General features: G+C 41.0%; 2 protein-coding genes across 11 annotated transcripts; one reads left to right on the forward strand and one right to left on the reverse strand.

Annotated features, from left to right (window-relative positions):
- The first annotated feature begins 1,682 nt into the window (after positions 1-1,682).
- On the forward strand, positions 1,683-10,695 carry LOC139561863 (eukaryotic translation initiation factor 5A-1). Of its 3 annotated transcripts, none has more exons than XM_071379203.1 (6): positions 1,683-2,057; positions 4,228-4,400; positions 4,560-4,664; positions 5,714-5,845; positions 7,253-7,325; positions 10,533-10,695. In XM_071379203.1, the coding sequence occupies exons 2-5, from the start codon at positions 4,233-4,235 to the stop codon at positions 7,313-7,315; spliced, it is 468 nt and encodes a 155-aa protein (XP_071235304.1). In that variant the 5' UTR covers positions 1,683-2,057; positions 4,228-4,232; the 3' UTR covers positions 7,316-7,325; positions 10,533-10,695. The 3 variants fall into 3 exon arrangements, with proteins under 3 accessions (XP_071235304.1, XP_071235303.1, XP_071235305.1); XM_071379202.1 differs by having other exon boundaries at positions 1,695-2,057; positions 4,231-4,400; XM_071379204.1 differs by lacking the exon at positions 10,533-10,695 and adding an exon at positions 7,598-7,727 and having other exon boundaries at positions 1,695-2,057; positions 4,231-4,400.
- A 1,413-nt stretch (positions 10,696-12,108) lies between these two features.
- On the reverse strand, positions 12,109-20,094 carry LOC139561862 (G protein pathway suppressor 2-like). 8 transcript variants are annotated; one of them, XM_071379199.1, is made up of 11 exons: positions 19,923-20,094; positions 19,468-19,585; positions 19,214-19,323; positions 18,546-18,658; positions 17,560-17,639; positions 17,281-17,360; positions 16,816-17,020; positions 13,222-13,382; positions 12,921-13,016; positions 12,682-12,723; positions 12,109-12,526 (listed from the first exon to the last, which is right to left on the reverse strand). In XM_071379199.1, exons 2-10 carry the CDS (start codon positions 19,559-19,561, stop codon positions 12,715-12,717), a joined length of 948 nt encoding a protein of 315 aa, XP_071235300.1. In that variant the 5' UTR covers positions 19,562-19,585; positions 19,923-20,094; the 3' UTR covers positions 12,109-12,526; positions 12,682-12,714. The 8 variants fall into 8 exon arrangements, with proteins under 8 accessions (XP_071235300.1, XP_071235301.1, XP_071235299.1 ...); XM_071379200.1 differs by lacking the exon at positions 19,923-20,094 and adding an exon at positions 19,754-19,816 and having other exon boundaries at positions 16,816-16,990; XM_071379198.1 differs by lacking the exon at positions 19,923-20,094 and adding an exon at positions 19,754-19,775.
- Positions 20,095-20,878: the final 784 nt, after the last annotated feature.

A 20,878-nucleotide genomic window follows, 5' to 3' on the forward strand; every position in this document is an offset into this window, starting at 1 on the left:
CCTGAATGAGGTGTTATCAGTGGTGGAAACAGTACTCACAAGTCATAATTGAGTAAAAGTAAACATACTTTAATAGAAAATGACTCAAGTAAAAGTGAAAGTCACCCAGTAAAATACTACTTGAATAAAAGTCTCAAAGTATTTGGTTTTAAATATACTTAAGTATCACTAGTAAATGGAATTGCTAACATGTACTTAAGTATCAAATGTAAAAGTATTAATAATTTCAAATTCTTTATATTTTGAAAACCCGACAGCACAATTTTCAAGTTTTTTTTATTTTTAAATTTACGGAAAGCCAGGGGTACATTACAACAGTGACAATAATTTACAAACACAGCATGTGTTTAGTGAATCCGCCAGATCAGAGGCAGTAGGGGTGACCAGGGATGTTCTCTTGATAAGTGTGTGAAGTAATTTTGGGTGTCAGGAGTAAAAGGAACATTATTTTTCTTTCGGGAATGTAGTGAAGTAAAAGTTGTCAAAAATAGTCAAATACAGATACCCCAAAAAACTACATAAGTAGTACTTTGAAGTATTTTTACTTAAGTACTTTAAACCACTGGGTGTTATGCATGTAGCCTCTCGTGACTGTGTGGACCAGAGTGCATATCCTATATGATTGATAAATTATTCTGAAATAGTCAATAGCATGCCATTGTCAAAAGTGTAATTCATGTGTGCTGGTCTATCATAATGGGTTACTAGGCCTACTAGGTGTTACCCTCTCCTATTAGTAAATGGCTTAGATTTAATTAAATGCAACAATAATGTACAAAGTCGGCTAGCCTAATGCCTACTTAGGCGTACCTTAATTGGTCAGTCAATAAAGCTAAATAGCCCCCATATCCTGCTTGTCTCGTCTGTTGCTACAGGCCATACTACAGGCCCACTCCCCTGTGTGCACCTGTCTCTCTGTTGCAGATATTTCAGCTCGTGCAGCCGTCAGTGATAAATTAGACACATGGATGGTCCTGCGCCAAATCAGTCAGCACAAGCACCCCCGTCCCCGTCTTTGCTCCGACCCATGCCCTGACTCGCATGCCCACCAGTCTCTCAACACTCCCCATCCCTCCATTTTATCTCAGCTCCCATCTGGCCCTCGGGCCCTCCACACATAGGTCATCGGATTCATGTTTCACTGGGCTAAATTTAACCCAGCGGCTCCGCGAACTGCCAATCACTGCGCACTGACTTTGACTGCCTGCCGCCATGTCAATACCACCATGGGGGCAATACCACCATGGGTAGCCTATTACAAAGAGCAAAGACTTTTGCCAATAATGAGACACTGTTATTAGGCCTACATCAGAAACATGTATTGAGCATTAAAACCAGAACCACCTAAAAACACAATCTACTTTAAAAAAAAAAGGTTAAAAACAATCCTAATCCTAACATTTCCTTGAAAGTGAAATATGGGGAAGGATATGGGATTAATTTCTATTGAGGCTTCGGTCATTATCCGAGAGTGCTTACATGGTGCGTAAAAGCGCCCATATCCTTATTCTCAAAATAACGGTCCTTAGAATGAATGAGAGAGGCCCCATGCTTAGTGAATGAGAGGTTCCATTCGATGTTCCCGTGATTGCGCCCCCTCCCTGTTCTAGAATCTGAGAATTGAGGGTGACCACGCCTGCGCACTAAGCACAATATTGCCTAGGTTCATTTCATAGGTATTTGGAAAGGCTGGGTGAGGGAGTGAGCGAAAGGTGGAGAGTGCTAGGCTACGGACAGTGTGGGTTTAAGGTTCCCACTCTTTTTAGGCTGGCGGCTGACCCAAGCGTATGCCCCCCCCCCCCTCCCCCAACGAGAACGATTTTGACGGAGCCGCAGGACAAAATAGGGAGGATAGTGGAAGCGACTGGAATGAGAGAAGAAGAGAGCTGATTTTAGGAGATAAGGTACGACAGACAGAGGCATCGCGGCGGTAGACACCAACCAGACAACGGTAGCTACGGACGAAGAGAGAAAAAGGAAGACATAAAAAGTGGAAAGGTTTGACAGTTTTGTAAAGCGAACAGAGTAAACAAATTGTGGAAACGTTAGTTCACCGGGTAAGTTAAGCCTACTTATCATAACGTGAATATAACGGGCGTGATTTTGCGTGAGACTAACATTGCCTATGCTCGTCTGCTCATAGCTGTCACGTTATTTTCATTCTACATAGCTGCTCACTTGTGAGCATTATGAAATGATAGCCTACCAATAAAACAACATTGTATTGTTGTATTGTAGGCTATCAAGTTTGATAGGCTGTTAAATTGCCCTTGCTCAATGCTCACTGATAAAGTTTCCGTTACCTATCAGCCAATCAAATGTATAATGTCATGCATATCTTCGGTGGGACGATTTTACACATAGAGATTGACCAAAATAACTTGGGACCGAAACTCAAACCTACCGCTATGCTCGCCGTAGCCTTATCATGCGCATTAGCTTAGTAATTTTACTCAAGTAGCCTATATTCCTATCAGCAACGTGCGACGTAGCCTTTTCAGTGTATCAAGACCAAGATTTCTCCTTGTGTGGTTCATGCAACAATGTTACACTTGCCTCTCGACTGGAGCGGAGCCCCCATATTAGTTAGTGGGCCTCAGCCCCCAAGCAGTGCGCATGCATGCAGCGATGCCGTCACTGACAGCCGGTTCACGTTTTGTGCGCACTAGGCCGCGCTAGACTCCAACACTGCGGAGAAGACACGCGTGTTATAAAAATGTGGCAGCGACAGTTTGTCTGTTGCTAATATATAAATTAACATATCCTTATTATGAATGTGTGTTTACGTGCAGCCGATAGTCTCAAATTGGCCTTGTGTGTGTCAAGCGCCGTGGTTAAGCCTCTACCAGTATAATCAGTGTCGTTTCCCAGTAGGCCAAGGCTATGGCTGCAGACCGAATTAAATCACAGTAAATTAATTAGAATATGCTATATGATGCAATACTTTTGTAGCTCTTTCTGTTGAATGGATATAACTTTCCACCAATACCTTTGCCATTATTCTAACAACGAGTTGACCGTTATAATATTCTTGACATTATAACCAAGAACAGCAAGTTGACCGTTATAGTATTCTTGACGTGATAACCAAGAACAGCAAGTTGACCGTTATAATATTCTTGACATTATAACCAAGGCTGACGCACGCGTGCATTGCTTTTGGCCAGGCATGGGGCCTTTCCTTGAATCGCGTGCATTCCTCCGCCGCGATATATAGTCACTCACATACTCAGCAAATAATATACTTGTTTCCATAGTCCAATATTTGAAAATGTTCCAATGTTTGTGTCAATTGCACAAAAGTAGCATAGAGAAGGCCTATACATTTTTCAGAAAACTGTTATATCCCATTGCTCATAGTGAGTAGGCAATGGCTGACTGGTCCAGTTAACAGGTGCCCTATCTCGTTACTTTATTTAGCTCGATATGATCTTTTTATTTCTCCTAATGTCAGTGAACCAGCTCTTTATTAATTTTGTATTCAATTAATAATGTTGCATTTCTTAACGTTATTAAGTAAAATATGCAAGTACTCCACTGGAGTGTGGTCGTTTGGACACATTTCAAATTATTCTTGAAAATTCACAGTAGGAGACAGTGTATGTCTACTGCACACTTCATTACACTGCAAACAGTGTAACATCATACCAAGTGCAGTAGGCCATACTTTTTCTATTGCTCAAAAATGTGTTTATTGCTAGAAATAGGAATACAGGAATACACTCCCTTTTTATTTATTCTGTAGCAAAACCTTTTCAACATCTATTGTAGATGTATCAGCAAATAGCTAGTTTCCCAAGCATAAGCCATAACTAATATGTATTAGAATGGAGTTAGAGGTAAGTAGACCACTTGGAGTAATTGGACCCCCTTCCCCCAATCCCAGGACTCCTCAGTATCTGAGTGGTGTCATTACCAGTGATGTCATTACCAGCGGTGTCATTAACCAGTTCTTAGTCCTCATTAACATTTTATATTTACATTTAGTCATTTAGCAGACGCTCTTAGCCAGAGCGACTTACAGTTAGTGCATTCATCTTAAGATAGCTAAGTTGGACAACCACATATGTCAGTCATAGTAAGTTAATTTTTCCTCAATAAAGTAGCTATCAGCAGAGTCAGTGCTAGTAGGGGGAGGGAAAAGTCAAGTACGAGTGTTATGTCATGAAAGGCAATCTTTCTCTTTCCACATTCCCCCTCCCCCCTGTGACATCATTGCCTCGGCAGCAGGTATGGCAGACGCAGACGTTGACTTCCAGACAGGCGATGCCGGGGCATCCGCCACCTTCCCCCAGCAGTGCTCGGCCCTGCGCAAGAACGGCTTCGTGGTGCTGAAGGGACGACCCTGCAAAATCGTGGAGATGTCCACGTCCAAGACCGGCAAACACGGCCACGCTAAGGTCAGTTGTGCCCGATTTGACTGTAACCATTTTTATAGCCCTGGCTGGTGTGCAGACATGAAAGAGTGGCTGACATCATACTATCTTGCCCTTGTTTCTGAGTCTGTATGTATTGTGTCTACAACTCCCTTGAACAGTTTGTGTTTTCTTTATGGGCAGGTCCACATGGTTGGTATCGACATCTTCAACGGAAAGAAGTATGAGGATATCTGTCCCTCCACCCACAACATGGACGTACCCAACATCAAGAGACTAGACTACCAGGTGAGAGGACATTGGAACGGCCAAAGCAGTGAGGAGGACAGAAAGGACGGAGGGAGAGAAGGAGAAGTAGAGAGAAAGAGGTATTGCTGGTTTGAGTGAGATGGCCAATTAGGTAACACTCACTCTCAAACTAAATGCCCACGTCACTGGTAATAGATGTCCCTTGTGCATTCTGAGTCCCTATTTGTAATTCCCTGACTCAATCCCCTGCCTCTGCCCTTGTTGACTCACACTGGAAGATCTGTGAGGATTGACTAGGTGTCAGCAGTATGGTGGAACCTCCCTATAGCCCAGAGATCATCAACTAGAGTCAGCCGCGGGCTGATTTTATCTTGAGCGGATGATCGGGGGGCCGGAACATGAATACCAATCGTTTGTAGTCGGCAAATTGCCTGTGTGGGAATACTTAGGAACAGATTTCCAAAAATGTAATAATTTGGAGCTGATTTACTGGTGTTTTTACAGTCTTTTATGTCCAACAATGAAAATTCGAGATGTTATATTTTTGCTCAGAAAACTTGGGGGGCCAAATAAAACCACCCACAGGCCAAATTCATCCCGTGGGCCGCCAGTTGGGGAACCCTGCTATAGTCTATTAATAGGCTGTGGAGACATTAGCATTTTTCCTGTACCAATCCAGTGCTGTTTAAGCCATGAGGAAAAGTCGATGAGGGTGGAGGAACACATAATGGAGTTTGTAGGTGAATGTAATCACAGTGGTGTGTCTAGTAAAACTCTGGGATGGAATGCCTTTCACCTACACCAGCACAAGTTCCAAACTTTTTCATGGTCCTTAGAGCCGGATAGGGAACTTCAAGTGGGTAGCTGTTTTTTCTCCTGTGTTCATTTTTATCCTCTTTCGGGCGGGAGACTCTGGCACTGTGGGTGGACATGACAGTCAGTTGATTGGAGGGCACACAGGAGCTCGAATTGATTGATTGATTGACAGGGCAATCACAAAAGGGGCAGCAATTAATAGAGAGTATTTTTCACGCGTCTCTGTCTTTTCTGTCATCCTCCTTTCCCTCCCTCCTCTCTTCCCCCTGCAGTTGATTGGTATCACGGATGGTTACTTGTCTCTGCTCCAGGACAGCGGTGAAGTGAGAGAGGACCTGAAGATGCCAGAAGGAGACATGGGCAAAGAAATCGAAACCAAGTACGATGCTGGAGAGGAGATTCTGGTCAGTGGTGTTCCTCATCCTACTTCTTCTATGATTCTCCCTCGACAAGAAATTGCCTACGTTGCTATTAAGCGTTACAGTTTTGTAAGACACGGTGTTGCATGGGAGTAGCACTTTTCCTAAAGTCCAGAGATTTTATTGTCCTTATTCAGTCCTTTGTACCTCCTCTACATAAGCAGTTGTGTAGGTAGACATATCTGATTCATGTTTTCCTTTCCTTTTCTGATCCATTTACCCAGTGTGTTTGGTGGAAATTCCATACAACGGGGTAAAGTACTTAAGTAAAAATACTTTAAAGTACTACTTAAGTATTTTTGGGGGCTATCTGTACTTTACTTTACTATTCATATTTTTGATCACTTTTACTTTACTACATTCCTTATGAAAATATTGTACTTTTTACTCCATACATTTTCCTTGACACCCAAAAGTACTCGTTACATTTTGAATGCTTAGCAGAACAGGAAAATGGTCCAATTCGCACACCAATGAAGAGAACATCCCTGGCCATCTCTACTGCCTCTGATCTGGTGGACTCACCAAACACAAATGCTTTGTTTGTAAATGAGTGTTGAAGTGTGTCCCTGGCTATCCGTAAATTTAAAAACACGAAAATTGTGCCACCTGGTTTGCTTATTATAAAGAATTTGAAATATATATATTTTTTTACTTAAACTTTTGATACTTAATTATATTTGAGAAATTACATTTACTTTTGATACTTTAGTATATTTAAAACCAAACACTTTAAGACTTTTACTCAAGTAGTATTTTTACTGGGTGACTTTCACTTAAGTCATTTTCCATTAAGGTATCTTTACTTATACTGAAGTATGACAATTGAGTACTTTTTCCACCACTGATTCCATACGTATTATAGCTGCTATAGTCATATTGAACCTGTATACTTACATTACTTCTGGGAATTGAATGTCCCTGTCACGAACAGTTAAAACTAGCAGAGTACACAAATACCCTCACTTATCAATGAAGACTGGCAGGACTAGGGATACATGGAATTTGGGAGTAAGACTGTACAGTATGTAGCACATACCAATCCCTACTGGGAATCGATACCATGCTCTCAGCAGCACTCTGCAAAGTGTTATGGTTTGGGGCACAGAAGGTTGGTGGCACCTTAATTGGGGAGGACAGGCTTGTGGTAATGATTGGAGCGAAATAGGTGGAATGGTATCAAAAACATGCCATTCCATTTGCTCTGTTCCAGCCATTATTAGGAGCCGTCCTCCCCTCAGCAGTCTCCACTGGTTTGGGGGTAACAATTGCTTCAAGTCTCAGGGAAAGGGATGATGTCACAGCCTAAGATAGACACAACTAGTTTACTTCTACTACACCAGCAAAGTTGTTCTTATAATTAAAATAAATGTATTTTTGTTTGTTTCCCAGATCACTGTTCTGTCTGCGATGAATGAGGAGGCTGCAGTTGCCATCAAGGCCATGGCTAAATAAGACACTGCAGGTAAATGCAGAGGCTTTCTGTATCCCAACTGAACTACATGTCACCTCATTCACACACTGCCTGTGACAAAAGTGCCTGGACATGTGTGGTGTGTGTGTGTGGTGTGTGTGTGTGTGTGTGTGTGTGTGTGTGTGTGTGTGTGTGTGTGTGTGTGTGTGTGTGTGTGTGTGTGTGTGTGTGTGTGTGTGTGTGTGTGTGTGTGTGTGTGTGTGTGTGTGTGTGTGTGTGTGTAATGCCACAAGACACTTTTTAACATGCACGTGCATTGCCAGGTTACACGTACATAACACTGTATGTCTATGGACCAAGGGGAAGGCAACTCCAAGACTGCTTTTTGGAGAACATCTCTATTCAAGACCTTGAACTACAGAGATGTTGGCACAACAGGAGTTATGGTTAATGTTGATCAAGGTCTTTTTGAATGTATCTTATTTATTTATTATTCAGTCTTTTTTATCAGCCAAGGTTAGGTATATGTTTTACTTTGCCTAAGGACATACTGGAACACTTTGGCTGGTCCCCCAGGCTACTTATATATTTGTTTTAAATCACAGGAGGTTGGTGGCATCTTAGTTGGTGGAGGACTGGCTCGTGGGAAAGGCTGGAGTGGAATAGGTGGAATGGTATCAAATACATAATAATGTCTGGAACGGAGCAAATGGAATGGCATCAAACACATGGACCATGTGCCATTATTATGAACCGTCCTCCCCTCAGCAGCCTCCTGTGTTTGAAATGTTACTGTTGGTTTACCTGGTTGTAGTCTTCATTCGCACTACAGTATATGTCTGTTTTGAAAAACATGTTGAAACAAGGGAATTGTTTAAGAGTACTATACAATATACTGGGGATGTCTTGTTTTTCCATGTACAGTGCATTCGGAAAGTATTCAGACCCCTTGACTTTTTCCACATTTTGTTACCTTTACAGCCTTATTCTGAAATGGATTAAATGTTTTTTTTCCTCATCAATTTACACAAAACCCCATAATGACAAAGCAAAAACAGGTTTTTAGAAATGTTTGCAAATATAATACAAAAGAAAACTGAAATATCACATTTACATAAGTCTTTACTCAGTACTTTGTTGAAGCCCCTTTGGCAGCGATTACAGCCCCGAGTCTTCTTAGGTATGACGCTACAAACTTGGCACATTTGTATTTGGGGAGTTTCTCTAATTCTTCCCTGCAGATCCTCTCAAGCTCTGTCAGGTTGGATGGGGAGCATTGCTGCACAGCTCTTTTCAGGTCTCCAGAGATCGATCGGGTTCAAGTCCGGGCTCTGGCTGGGCCACTCAAGGACATTCAGAGACTTGTCCGATAGACACTCCTGCGTTGCCTTGGCTATGTGCTTAGGGTCGTTGTCCTGTTGGAAGGTGAACCTTCTGAGTGCTCTGGAGCAGGTTTTCATCAAGGATCTCTCTGTACTTTGCTCCGTTCATCTTTCCCTCGATCCTGACTAGTCTCCCAGTCCCTGCCGCTGAAAAACATCCCCACAGCATGATGCTGCCACCACCATGCTTCACCGTAGGGATGGTACCAGGTTTCCTCCAGATGTGACACTTGGCATTCAGTCCAAAGAGTTCAATCTTGGTTTCATCAGACCAGAAAATCTTGTTTCTGTAATATTTCATTTTTCAATTTTTTAGAAATTTGCTAACATTTCTAAAAAAAAAAAAGAAAAGTTTTTGCTTTGTCATTATGGGGTATTGTGAGTAGATTGATGAGGGGGGGACTATTTAATACATTTTAGAATAAGGCTGTAACGTAACAAAATGTGGAAAAAGTCAAGGGTCTGAATACTTTCCGAATGCACTGTATATTATATGAAATCTGTGAACGGTACAGTACTGTTACAGCAATGGACTTGCCTACCCCTTATGCACTTATTACTTGCTTACATATGTTGTTATTTATTTACAGTATTTATGTATGAGCACATGTGTATATATAAAGAGTTGTTTTTATATAGATTCCAATGCTTGATGTATTTGTGTGAATGTAATGGTGTATTTACAGTGAGCTCCAAAAGTATTGGGACAGCGACACATTTTTGGTTGTTTTGGCTCTGAAATGATAATGACTATGAGGTTAAAGTGCAGACTGTCCGCTTTAATTTTGAGGGTATTTTCTTTGATATCAGGTGGACCGTTTAGAAATTACAACACTTTTTGTACATAGTCCCCCCTCCATTTTAGGGGACCAAAAGTATTGGGACAAATTCACTTGTGTGTATTAAAGTGGTCAAAAGTTTAGTATTATATATTCTTAGTGCCCAATGATTACATAAAGCTTGTGACTCTACAAACTTGTTGGATGCATAATGATTCATGATGGAGAAAGCTAGGTGCACAAATATCATACCACCAAGACATTCTAACCTCACACCATTACAATAACAGGGGAGGTTAGCATTTTTATGTCTCTAACTTTCTCAGTCATCATTATTCACGATTCATTCAGGATTATCCGTAATCATGGTAGCATCCACATTAATGTAAAAGTGTTTAGAATCATATTCTATTCTTAGTTACAATTAAAGTGACTCCAAAAATGACACAATACATTATTTACCATTCATTTCTATTGTGCACAAAATAATCTGAAATACAACCAAAACATACAGCAAATGCACCAAACAAGTTTGTAGTCACAACTTGATGTAATTAATCATTGCACGTAGGAATTTGTCCCAATACTAAAATGGGGGGGAGGGGACGAAATACAAAAAGCTGTCATTTATAAACGGTTCACCCAATATGGATGAAAATACCCTCAAATCAAAGCTGACAGTCTACACTTTAACATAGTAATTGTATCATCTCAAATCCAAAGTGCTGGAGTATAGAGCCAAAACAACAAATGTGTCACTGTCCCAATACTTTTGGAACTCACTGTATATGAAATGTGAACTATGTGAGGTCAAGGTTGTTAAATGTGTGGTGGGTTACTGTATTTTGATGGTATGTGAAAGGATCTTTTTATTTGTTGAATGTTCGGAGTTCATACTGTATGTACCTCAATGCACTTGTGAACTGTTTTGTATTGATGCACACTAAATTATACTGTCCACTTTTTTTCTTTCTTCCCGTCTCTCCTTCCTATCCCTACGTGTCTCTTCCTCAATCACTTCATCTTCCGTTTTCTTTTCCCCCCTTTTCTACCTATCCTACCCCTGTACTTTCCTTGTCCTCCCCACTCTCTTTCAGGAGTTAACAAGATGCACTGGACCTGGAAAAGGGAGGGAATAAGGCCACGTCAATGCTATTCTCCCACTTTTGTTTTTGTAATCTCTCCCTCTCACTGTACTTTCTCGCCCTTCTCTGGGTTAAATTAGGAACGCAATTCAATAAATAATTGGAAATGGCAAAACAGACGAAACATTCTCTCCACACACACACACACACAGGTCAACATCTGTACAGATGAAACGGAGAGAGAAGGTAGAATGGAGAAAGAAGTGTTTTCTCACAAACAAATTGCCGCCTATGAGGGCAGGGCGTAAGTAACTACTGTACCTAGTCAAGGGAGGGGTGAAAATCTCACAAATGTCTGTTTTGTAAATTTTTCCGATTCATCAAGGGCTTCTTCAACTCTATGTATGAGTGATGGATGCTGTTCTGTTTAGGAGCTCATTCAGCGGGAGCACTGTGCTTGGAATGTTACAATAGAAATATAGCATACATCATTGAAAATGGTGCCAGTTCTAAAACATGGAGATTGTGTCAGGTTACATTTCTATCTGACTTTTCGAGCGATCCGCCCTTCTGAATGAGCCCCTTCTGTCTTGTTCAATATTTTGTGTAACATATAGCACCTAAACCTGTCTGTTAAAAAAGTGTCATGATTTACATGCCAGGATCAGGGCCCAGATTCACAAAACCGTCTTAAGAAGAAATGTCTTAACAGCCATTTTTTCCTTAACTATAGACTTATGAAAGTTAAACACAGTTGCTATTCCTCAAAAATGTATTGGAAATGTACTTGCGCTATTTCTTATGTTTCTCCTTAAGTAAGAAGTTAAGAAGAAATGTGATTCTTGAAAATAAAGTTTAGGGATTTGTTCCTAATTCCAAGATAGCTAAACCCTTGTCTTGAACTCAGGGCAGTGAGAGAATAAGCTCATGAAAGCAATTGAACATGTTTAATTCACTCAAACTTCATCTGAAAGTTTCAGTATTGATTATTTTAAACCCAAGAACATACTAGAACAGTAATCTCAGTAGAAAATATGATTGCCTTTGCTAGAGACATGTTTGTTGCTAGGCAACCGATTGAAGAAGATTCTAACAAGATATGAGAAGTTTGTAGGAAAATCATAAAATCTTAAGATAGAGGAATTTTTTTCTTAAGAAGCTTCTTACGTAAGTGTTTTGGGAATCTGGAGCCAGTTCTTTGAGTAGGAGTTGAACAAGTGTCACACAGTAGCATTTGGGAGAAACGAAACTCGAAACCAATTCCAGTGTTTCAGTTCAGTCTTTCAGATATCTGATCGAGACCGTGCACAAGACTAAGTCCTTTCTTTGCGCAATCGGCCTCTTATCTTCCATTACCCTCAACGCCTGGGCAAAGACCTTATTGACAGGGGCTGCCAACAGGGCAGGTAGCTAGCTAGTAGACACACTGGGTCACCTATAGAGAGAAGCACTAAGTTTTTGACCCATTATTACTTTGTACAAACTCATGAATGAGAAAAAGTTATGGCATTTGGTTTTTGCATCCACAAAGACGTCCAAACTGTGCAGAATGTCTCCCTGCCCCCAAACGAATTAAAGAAGACACAAATTGTTAGAAATGGTGTGTGCTTTATTTATTTATTTCGCGGACATAATAGTTGAGGTAATACATCCAAACACACAATAAAATTGACAAAGTATAACACTATACAGTTTCACAGTGGAGAAAATGGTTTCCTAGAACACCTAGGCCTCTAAAACTAAAGTAATACAGCACTAATAAACTATACAAGAAATATTACTACAAAGTCAAGCCTGTAGGTTTGGGCTTTACAATCAACCATCAAAATCCAAGTTTATTGTCCCATCATTCCAGTCTTCTAGAAGCCTATGAAATCTCAACGATAAGAACTCCTGGTAAAGGTAGTTTGGGGAGGTAACCATGGTTACTTGCTGTGGTGATAGATTCTCTGTCCACTCTGGGTGAGGGGGAGGAAAGCGTGGCGGGGAGCCGCTTGGGGAGAGCTCTGGAAAGGGGCGCCAATGAAATGTTATCAAGCAACAGTTAAGAACTTTAAGCTAAACCATGCATATTTTAAATGACCAAGTAATAATTTAAATTGAATATTATAGTTGTCACATTAAAAAGATGTTTGCGTTCACTGTTAAGATTATTTCATACTCAAGATTCACACTGGTTTTCCTCTGGCTTTGGCTATGAGAGCTTGGACAAATTGTGCAAGAAAACAAAAATACAAATCACTTTTCAATCTATGCTTTAATAGAGAGCACGAGTAAAGCAATAACCAACTTTTTCACAATAACCTCTTTCTGAGGCACTCATATTTCTGATGGGGGTGATGGATCAACAGTGGGCAGTAACAGTAAGATGTGGGGTAGGGAGGGGGTAATGAGGTGTACCTTGGGAGTGGGGATCTGGACAGCCATGGAGGGAGTGGGGAGCAGGCCAGCAGCGGACGTATGGAGGGCTTGGGGGTGCATGGGTCTCAGAGCACCCTGGAAGAACACAAGAGGAGTTTAGGGAAGGACAAGAGGTAAGAGTGAGGACTCCGATTTGAATTGACATTTGTGCACTAAGCACTTAAACATTAAAACAGATTCACAACAAAGTGTATTGGTTGAATAGAGAACTCAACCTTATATAATATGCACGTCTTGAAAGTCCATCTTCCCCCCCTATCTGTCTGACCAGTGGTCTTACCGCATCAGTGAAGCCAGACTGTTGGTTGGCATGTTCCAACTGCTTCTGAAGGGGTATTCCAGCACCAGGGATGAATCCAGGCTGGGACGTGAAGTGACTGTGAACAGCATAGCCTGGCTGCTGATGAGGGAGGTACTGCATTGCCTGGAATGCAGACACACCTAGGCAGGAGACAGAAACAATCAGATTGGGTATTAAGGTATTAACCCATTCACATCCTTGTACTATATTTAGTACAATATCAACACGTGCCACAGAACAAATTCTGTTTGGTGTAAACTCATGAAATTGTGTCAACATAGTTAGTACAAGTGTCTAGACAGGCCAGATTGACGTCATCTATCATACCTCCACTGTCAATCAAAGTTGTGCTTAGAATTATTTGTACACATTTTCTCAATGATCAGCATATGCCATTTTCTTTTATACATTTAAGAATTCAATTGTTTAAAAGCACATATAGGGCCTTCAGCAAGTATTCACAACCCTTAACTTTTTCCACATTTTGCTGTGTTATAGATTACATTCAGATTGTTTTTGTCATAGGAATTACGTTTTTAGAATTGTTTTTAACAAATTAATTAAAAATGAAAAGGAGAAATAATAGGAATCCACCTCTTTGTTAGGGAAAGCCTAAATAAGTTTAGGAGTAAAATTGTGCTTAACAAGTCACATAATAATCTGCATGGACTCACTGTGTGCAATAATAGTGTTTAACATTCTTATTTTAATGACAACCTCATCTCTGTACCCCACACATACAATTACCTCTAAGGTCCCTCAGTCGAGCAGTGAATTTCAAACACTGATTCAACCACAAAGACCAGGGACGTTTTCCAATGCCTCGCAAAGAAGGGCACCTATTGCTAGCTGGGTAAAAATCTATTTAAAAGTAGACATTGAATATCCCTTTGAAAACTGTAAAGTTATTAATTACACTTTGGATGGTGTATCAATACACCCAGTCACTACAAAGACAGATGCATCCTTCCTAAAGCAGTTGCCGGAGAGGAAGGAAACCACTCAGGGATTTCATCATGAGGCCAATGGTGACTAAAACAGAGGTTAATGGCTGTGATAGGAAACTGAGGACGGATCAACAACATTGTAGTTACTCCAGAATACTAACCTAATTGACAGCGTGAAAAGAAGGAATCCTGCACAGAATTAAAATATTCCAAAACATGCATCCTGTTTGCAACAAGGCACTAAAGTAGTACTGCAACAAAAAAAAATGGGGCAAAGTAATACAGTTTGTCCTGAAAGTGTTACGTTAGGGACAAATGCAATATAACACATTACTAAGTACCACTCTCCATAATTTCAAGAATAGTGGTGGCTGCATCATGTTATGGCTATGCTTGTAATCATTAAGGACTGCTGAGTTTTCAGAATAAAAAAGAAACAGAATGGAGCTAAGCACAGGCAAAATCCTAGAGGAAAACCTGGTTCAGTCTGCTTTCCACCAGACATGGGGAGATTAATTCATCTTTCAGCAGGACAAAAACCTAAAACACAAGGAACAATCTACACCGGAATTGCTTACCAAGAAGAGAGTGAATGTTCCTGAGTGGCCGAGCTAGAGTTTTGAATGAAATCTTCTTGAAAATCTATGGTAAGACTTGAAAATGGTTGTCTAGCAATGATCAACAACCAATTTGACAGAATTTGAAGAATTTTGAAAAGAATAATGGACAAATGTTGCACCATCCAGGTGTGGAAAGCTTTTAGAGACTTACCCAGAATGACTCACAGCTGTAATCACTGCCAAACGTGCTTCTACAAAGTATTGACAAAGGGTTGTGAATACTTATGTAAATAGTATATTTCTGTATTACATTTTCAATACAATTACCAAAATTTCTAAACATGTTTTTTATACAGCCTGAATTCAGGCTGTAACACAACAACATGTGGAATAAGTCAAGGGGTATGAATACTTTCTGAATGCACTGTAATACACTGTATATAAAAGATAGACATGGTTTTAAAAAGGTAGTTGTAATATTTAATTCAGTACAGACATTTGTAGGTGGCTTAACTTTTCCCTGTCCCACGGCTCAATTTACCCCATAAGTTGTGCCAAGAGACCACTTTTTTTGTACAGCTATGTTTTCAAAACTGTAATGTTTACATGAATTCTGATTATTTCCAGGGATACACAACATTCTGAAATATATGTATACAGAACAAAAATATAAAACAACATGTAAAGTGTTGGTCCCTTGTTTCATGAGCTGAAATAAAATATCCTAGACATCTACCTGACAGGTGTTGCATATTTGGAAGGTGATTAAACAGCATGATCATTACACAGGTGCACCTTGTGCTGGGGACAATATAAGGCTACTCTAAAATTTGCAGTTGTCACAACATTATACCACATATGTCTCAAGATTTGAGGGAGTGGGCAATTGGCATGCTGACTGCAGGAATGTCCACCAGAGCTGTTGCCAGAGAATTTAATGTTAATTTCTCTACCATAAGCTTCCTCCAACGTCGTTTTAGAGAATTTGGCACTATATCAAACCGGCCTCACAACCGCAGACCATGTGTATGGCGATGTGTGGGCGATCGGTTTTCTGATGTCAACGTTGTGAACATAGTGCCCCATAGTGGCGGTGGGGTTATGGTATGGGCAGGCATAAGCTACGGACAACAAACACAATTGCATTTTATCAATGGCAATTTGAATGCACAAAATTACGGTGACAAGATCCTGAGGCCCATTGTGAGGCCACATTTTTTTTAAAGGTATCTGTGACCAACAGATGCATATCTGATCATCCCAGTCATGTGAAATCCATAAATTAGGGCCTAATGAATTTATTTCATTTTGACTGATTTCTTCATATGAACTGTAACTCAGAAAAATCTGAGAACATTTTAAATGTTGCATTTATATTTTCTTCCAGTATAGATATCTTCGTTAGAAAGAATACTTTATTTCCCTTGACGGAGTGATGCGGAATGTAAAAAGTGACCGAACCTATCGAACTCTCCCCTATTAAAAAATGTCCGTTATGGACATGAATAGTTTAAGGAAACAGTAAACCTGTTAGGATGCTATAAATCCCTCTTACACATGCACACACCGAGGTTATTATAGTGAACTAAAACTAATCATGAAAAATCTATTTCGTAAACTGAAATAAAACAATTAACAAACCCATTTGAAAAACTAAAACTATACTGAAATTATTATATTTCACTCCAAAACGAAATCAAATAAAAACCACCATGAATTATGTTCAGTTTCCTTCCACCATATTTTTTGCACCAGCTTCAGTGCTATTCCTTTTAAAACCAAGTCACATTGAGATTTCCTTTATATTTCAAACCTAACCTATAACCTGACCCATCACCGGAAGTATTACAACCCCCCACTGGCAATATCTGCACAAACTATTCAACACAAATGGCTCCTAGCCTCCCACAAATGTGTTTTCTCCCTTACACTAAAACAAAGACAAAATATTTTATACAACTAAAACTAAATTAAAAACTAGCAAATCAGGTCTGAAAATGAAAATCAACTTAACTGAATTTCAAATTAAAATCCCACACAAAAAATCCCAGCCACACTCATCCTACCTCTGATCTGGGAGCTGCTGGCGAAGCTGACGGGTACAGAGGGACCGGGGGCGTAGGTGGAGGGGTGTTGTGTCTGGGCCACGCCGTAGCTCTCGTGGACCGACTGACTACCCCCAAACTGTCCGTGTTCAGCCGGGCCCGCACTGAACCCAGCCTGGTTCTGGTAGTGACGGCCCTGTGGAGCGAGGAGAGTGAAACGGTCACTCTAAGCAAATCACACAGAGCACGGGTTATGCGTCTGTTGGCGTCATTGACATTTTCTATGGCTCAGTGGGTAGGGGCGTGGTGTTTGGAACTACAGAGTTAAGGATTTGATTCCAGCTTGGGCCGAATAGTGATGTCTGGAATTCCTTTTATTGACCATATTGCTCCTCAGACACAAGTGAAAGCAAGAAAGCTCAAGAAAGCTCTCAAATGGTTAGAAAGGATATTACACATGCTGAGGGCTTGCCAGTTGCCACTCACCGGGTTGACCGGTGTTGGAAACAACTGCTTACTGCGCTCCGACATCAGACTCCCGGCCCTGTTGTGACTGACTGGACTGCCTGACAGAGGGAAGAGAGAACAAAAAAAGGGATGAGGGAGGAGTATAGTGAAGTGACAGGTGTCTGAAGACATTTGTGGAGAGAAACAATGTGCCACATATATTGAAAGTTAAAAGGTCTGGTAGATGACCATATTATTATGATTATTATGTAATTGATAGGAGATTGCATTTATGAACAGATGTCGGCTAAACCTTACATTCAATGTTAAGGAGATGCTGTCCTGTGTGCATGGTTAGACTGGGCTGATAGCTGGCTGACGTCAGTGTTGTGATGTCACTGCAGGAGAGGTAAAAACAGGTGAGATATCTGACAGGAGAACTCAAACAATCAGCAAATCCTGATATCTATGGCCTTACTACAATCACATTCCTAATCCAAACTGGGAGGATTGCATTTCAATAATCTAAAGTGGATCCTTGACCTTTTCTACACCTACATTAACGTTATAATAATAACAATAGTAATACATGGGATTTAAAGAGCCTTTAAAACAAAAACAAAAAAGGACACTATGTTAAGGACGCTTGACCGGTGAAAGCACATTTCTAGACACATCCAGGCATACAAACTGTTTTCACCTAAGCTGTTTCCATGTCGGTAAATATTAAGTAAAGAAGACAAGGAAAGGCCTCCCGGGTGGCGCAGTGGTCTAGAGCACTGCATCGCAGTGCTATGCTGCGCCACCAGAGTCTGGGTTCGCGCCCAGGCTCTGTCGCAGCCGGCCGCGACCGGGAGGTCCGTGGGGCGACGCACAATTGGCTTAGCGTCGTCCGGGTTAGGGAGGGTTTGGCCGGTAGGGATATCCTTGTCTCATCGCGCTCCAGCGACTCCTGTGGCGGGCCGGGCGCAGTGCGCGCTAACCGAGGGGGCGGGTGCACGGTGTTTCCTCCGACACATTGGTGCGGCTGGCTTCCGGGTTGGAGGCGCGCTGTGTTAAGAAGCAGTGCGGCTAGGTTGGGTTGTGCTTCGGAGGACGCATGACTTTCGACCTTCGTCTCTCCCGAGCCCGTACGGGAGTTGTAGCGATGAGACAAGATAGTAATTACTAGCGATTGGATACCACGAAAAATTGGGGAGAAAAGGGGATAAAATTTTATAAAAAAAAAAAGAAGACAAGGAAAGGAAGCCACTTAAGACTATTGAGATGCACCTGAGGAGTCATAGAGGCTCAATTCCTCTCACCTCTGCTCCTTCCTGCGTCTCTTCTCCTCCTCGTGCAGGACCTTCTTCAGCTGGAGGAAGAGCTGATGCTTCTCCTCCTGTAGTCCCTGCAGCTTCTCCCCCATCTTCATCACCTGTGAGGAGGAAGAGGGAGGGGAAGAGAGGGTTAAGGTGAACAAGTTATTTCTCAAATCAAATGTATTTGTCACATACACATGGTTAGCAGATGTTAATGCGAGTGTAGCGAAATGCTTGTGCTTCTAGTTCCGACAATGCAGTAATAACCAACGAGTAATCTAACCTAACAATTTCACAACAGCTACCTTATACACACAAGTGTAAAGGGATGAAGAATATGTACATAAAGATATATGAATGAGTGATGGTACAGAACGGCATAGGCAAGATGCAGTAGATGGTATCGAGTACAGTATATACATATGAGATGAGTAATGTAGGGTATGTAAACATTATATTAAGTGGCATTGTTTAAAGTGGCTAGTTATACATGTATTACATAAAGATGGCAAGATGCAGTAGGTGGTATAGAGTACAGTATATACATATGAGATGCGTAATGTAGGGTATGTAAACATTATATTAAGTGGCATTGTTTAAAGTGACTAGTGATACATTTTTTTCTCTGATTAATCTCCATCTGTTTGTATGTTGTTCTGACTTTCTCTGACCTGTTCTTTGGTCTCCTCCAAGGACATCCTCTCCTCTATCTCTTTTGTTCTCTTTCGCTCTTCTTCCTCTTTCATCTTCTGCTCCATCATCTTGTCCACCTCTTCCTCCTCTGAGATTAGGAAGAAAATAAATCACCTTGAGAACAATGAGAAATGTGCACCAATTCCAACAAGATACTTGTGGAAGCAAATCAGGCTTCCAGTTACGGTTGGTGAGGAATGCAGTAGTCAAGCCAAGCCTTGTGATATCTCACCTTGCCTTTTACGCTCCCTTTCTCTCATTATGTGTTTGTGGAGGGCTCTGGCCATAGCGTTGGACAGCTTCGGTCTGTCCAGCAGAGCAGGCATGGTGACAGGCAGTGGAGGGGCCAGCTGAATGCAGCAGAATGGAGAAAATATGTTGAATAGTAGCTAGGTACATGCAGCAATAAAAAAGTGACAATTACCAGCTAGGAACTGAAAATGTTGTTTTCTAAAAACATTTACTTTGTTGATAATAGAAATACATAATCATAGCTATAGTTAATTGCATGAATTCACCATCAGCTAGCTAACGTTGCATTTAATCTGGCTATGCTAGTTGGTAACTAGAATTGCTAACTCAATGAAGAGCGGCCAGCAGGCGTTAAATTGTAAACAGACTTCCGTTGCTTTATGAGTCTCCGATTGGAGTTTGGTTGTTTTGCAGAATTATAAAGCGGAAAATTACCGTTTTTCTATGAAAAACACTGACTTCTAGTATGTATTGTAAATTTTAAAAAATTAAATCATGGTTAACCCCAACCAATATACTTCCGGTGTGAAATGGAGCTTCCTGTTTTGACTTCAGGGGAACCGTGGGAGTTGTGGTTTCTAATTAGCACGTGGCCCAGACCTTGAACAGATTATATTATTTGGAATGACCGAAGTTAACGGCCGGCCCGCTCATTATACAGGATTAGGTTGCGGATTGACTAGGGCTGCATGTTCTGAGCTAAACTGACCAAGATGCACCTCCAATAACTACACTTTTTTATTTCACCTTTATTTAACCAGGTAGGCCAGTTGAGAACAAGTTCTCATTTACAACTGCGACCTGGCCAAGATAAAGCAAAGCAGTGCGACAAAAAACAACAACACAGTTACACATGGGATAAACAAAAGTACAGTCAATTACACAATAGAAAAATCTATATACAGTGTTTGTAAATGGAAAAAGGAGGTAAGGCAATAAATATGCTATAGCAACAAAGTAATTACAATTTAGCAAATGAACACTGGAGTGATAGATGTGCAGATGATGATGTGCAAGTATAAAAACTGGTGTGCAAAAGAGAAAAAAAAGTCAATAAAAACAATATGGGGATGAGGTAGGTAGTTGGATGGGCTATTGACAGATGGGCTGTGTACAGCTGCAGCGATCGGTAAGCTGCTCAGATAACTGATGCTTAAAGTTAGTGAGGGAGATATAAGTCTCCAACTTCAGCGATTTTTGCAATACGTTCCAGTCATTGGCAGCAGAGACCTGGGAGGAAAGGCGGCCAAAGAGGTGTTGGCTTTGGGGATGACCAGTGAGATATACCTGCTGGAGCGCGTGCTACGGTTGGGTGTTGTTATGGTGACCAGTGAGCTGAGATAAGGCGGAGCTTTACCTAGCAAAGACTTATAGATGACCTGGAGCCAGTG

Source organism: Salvelinus alpinus, chromosome 31, assembly GCF_045679555.1.
Source record: "Salvelinus alpinus chromosome 31, SLU_Salpinus.1, whole genome shotgun sequence".
NCBI lineage: Eukaryota > Metazoa > Chordata > Actinopteri > Salmoniformes > Salmonidae > Salvelinus > Salvelinus alpinus.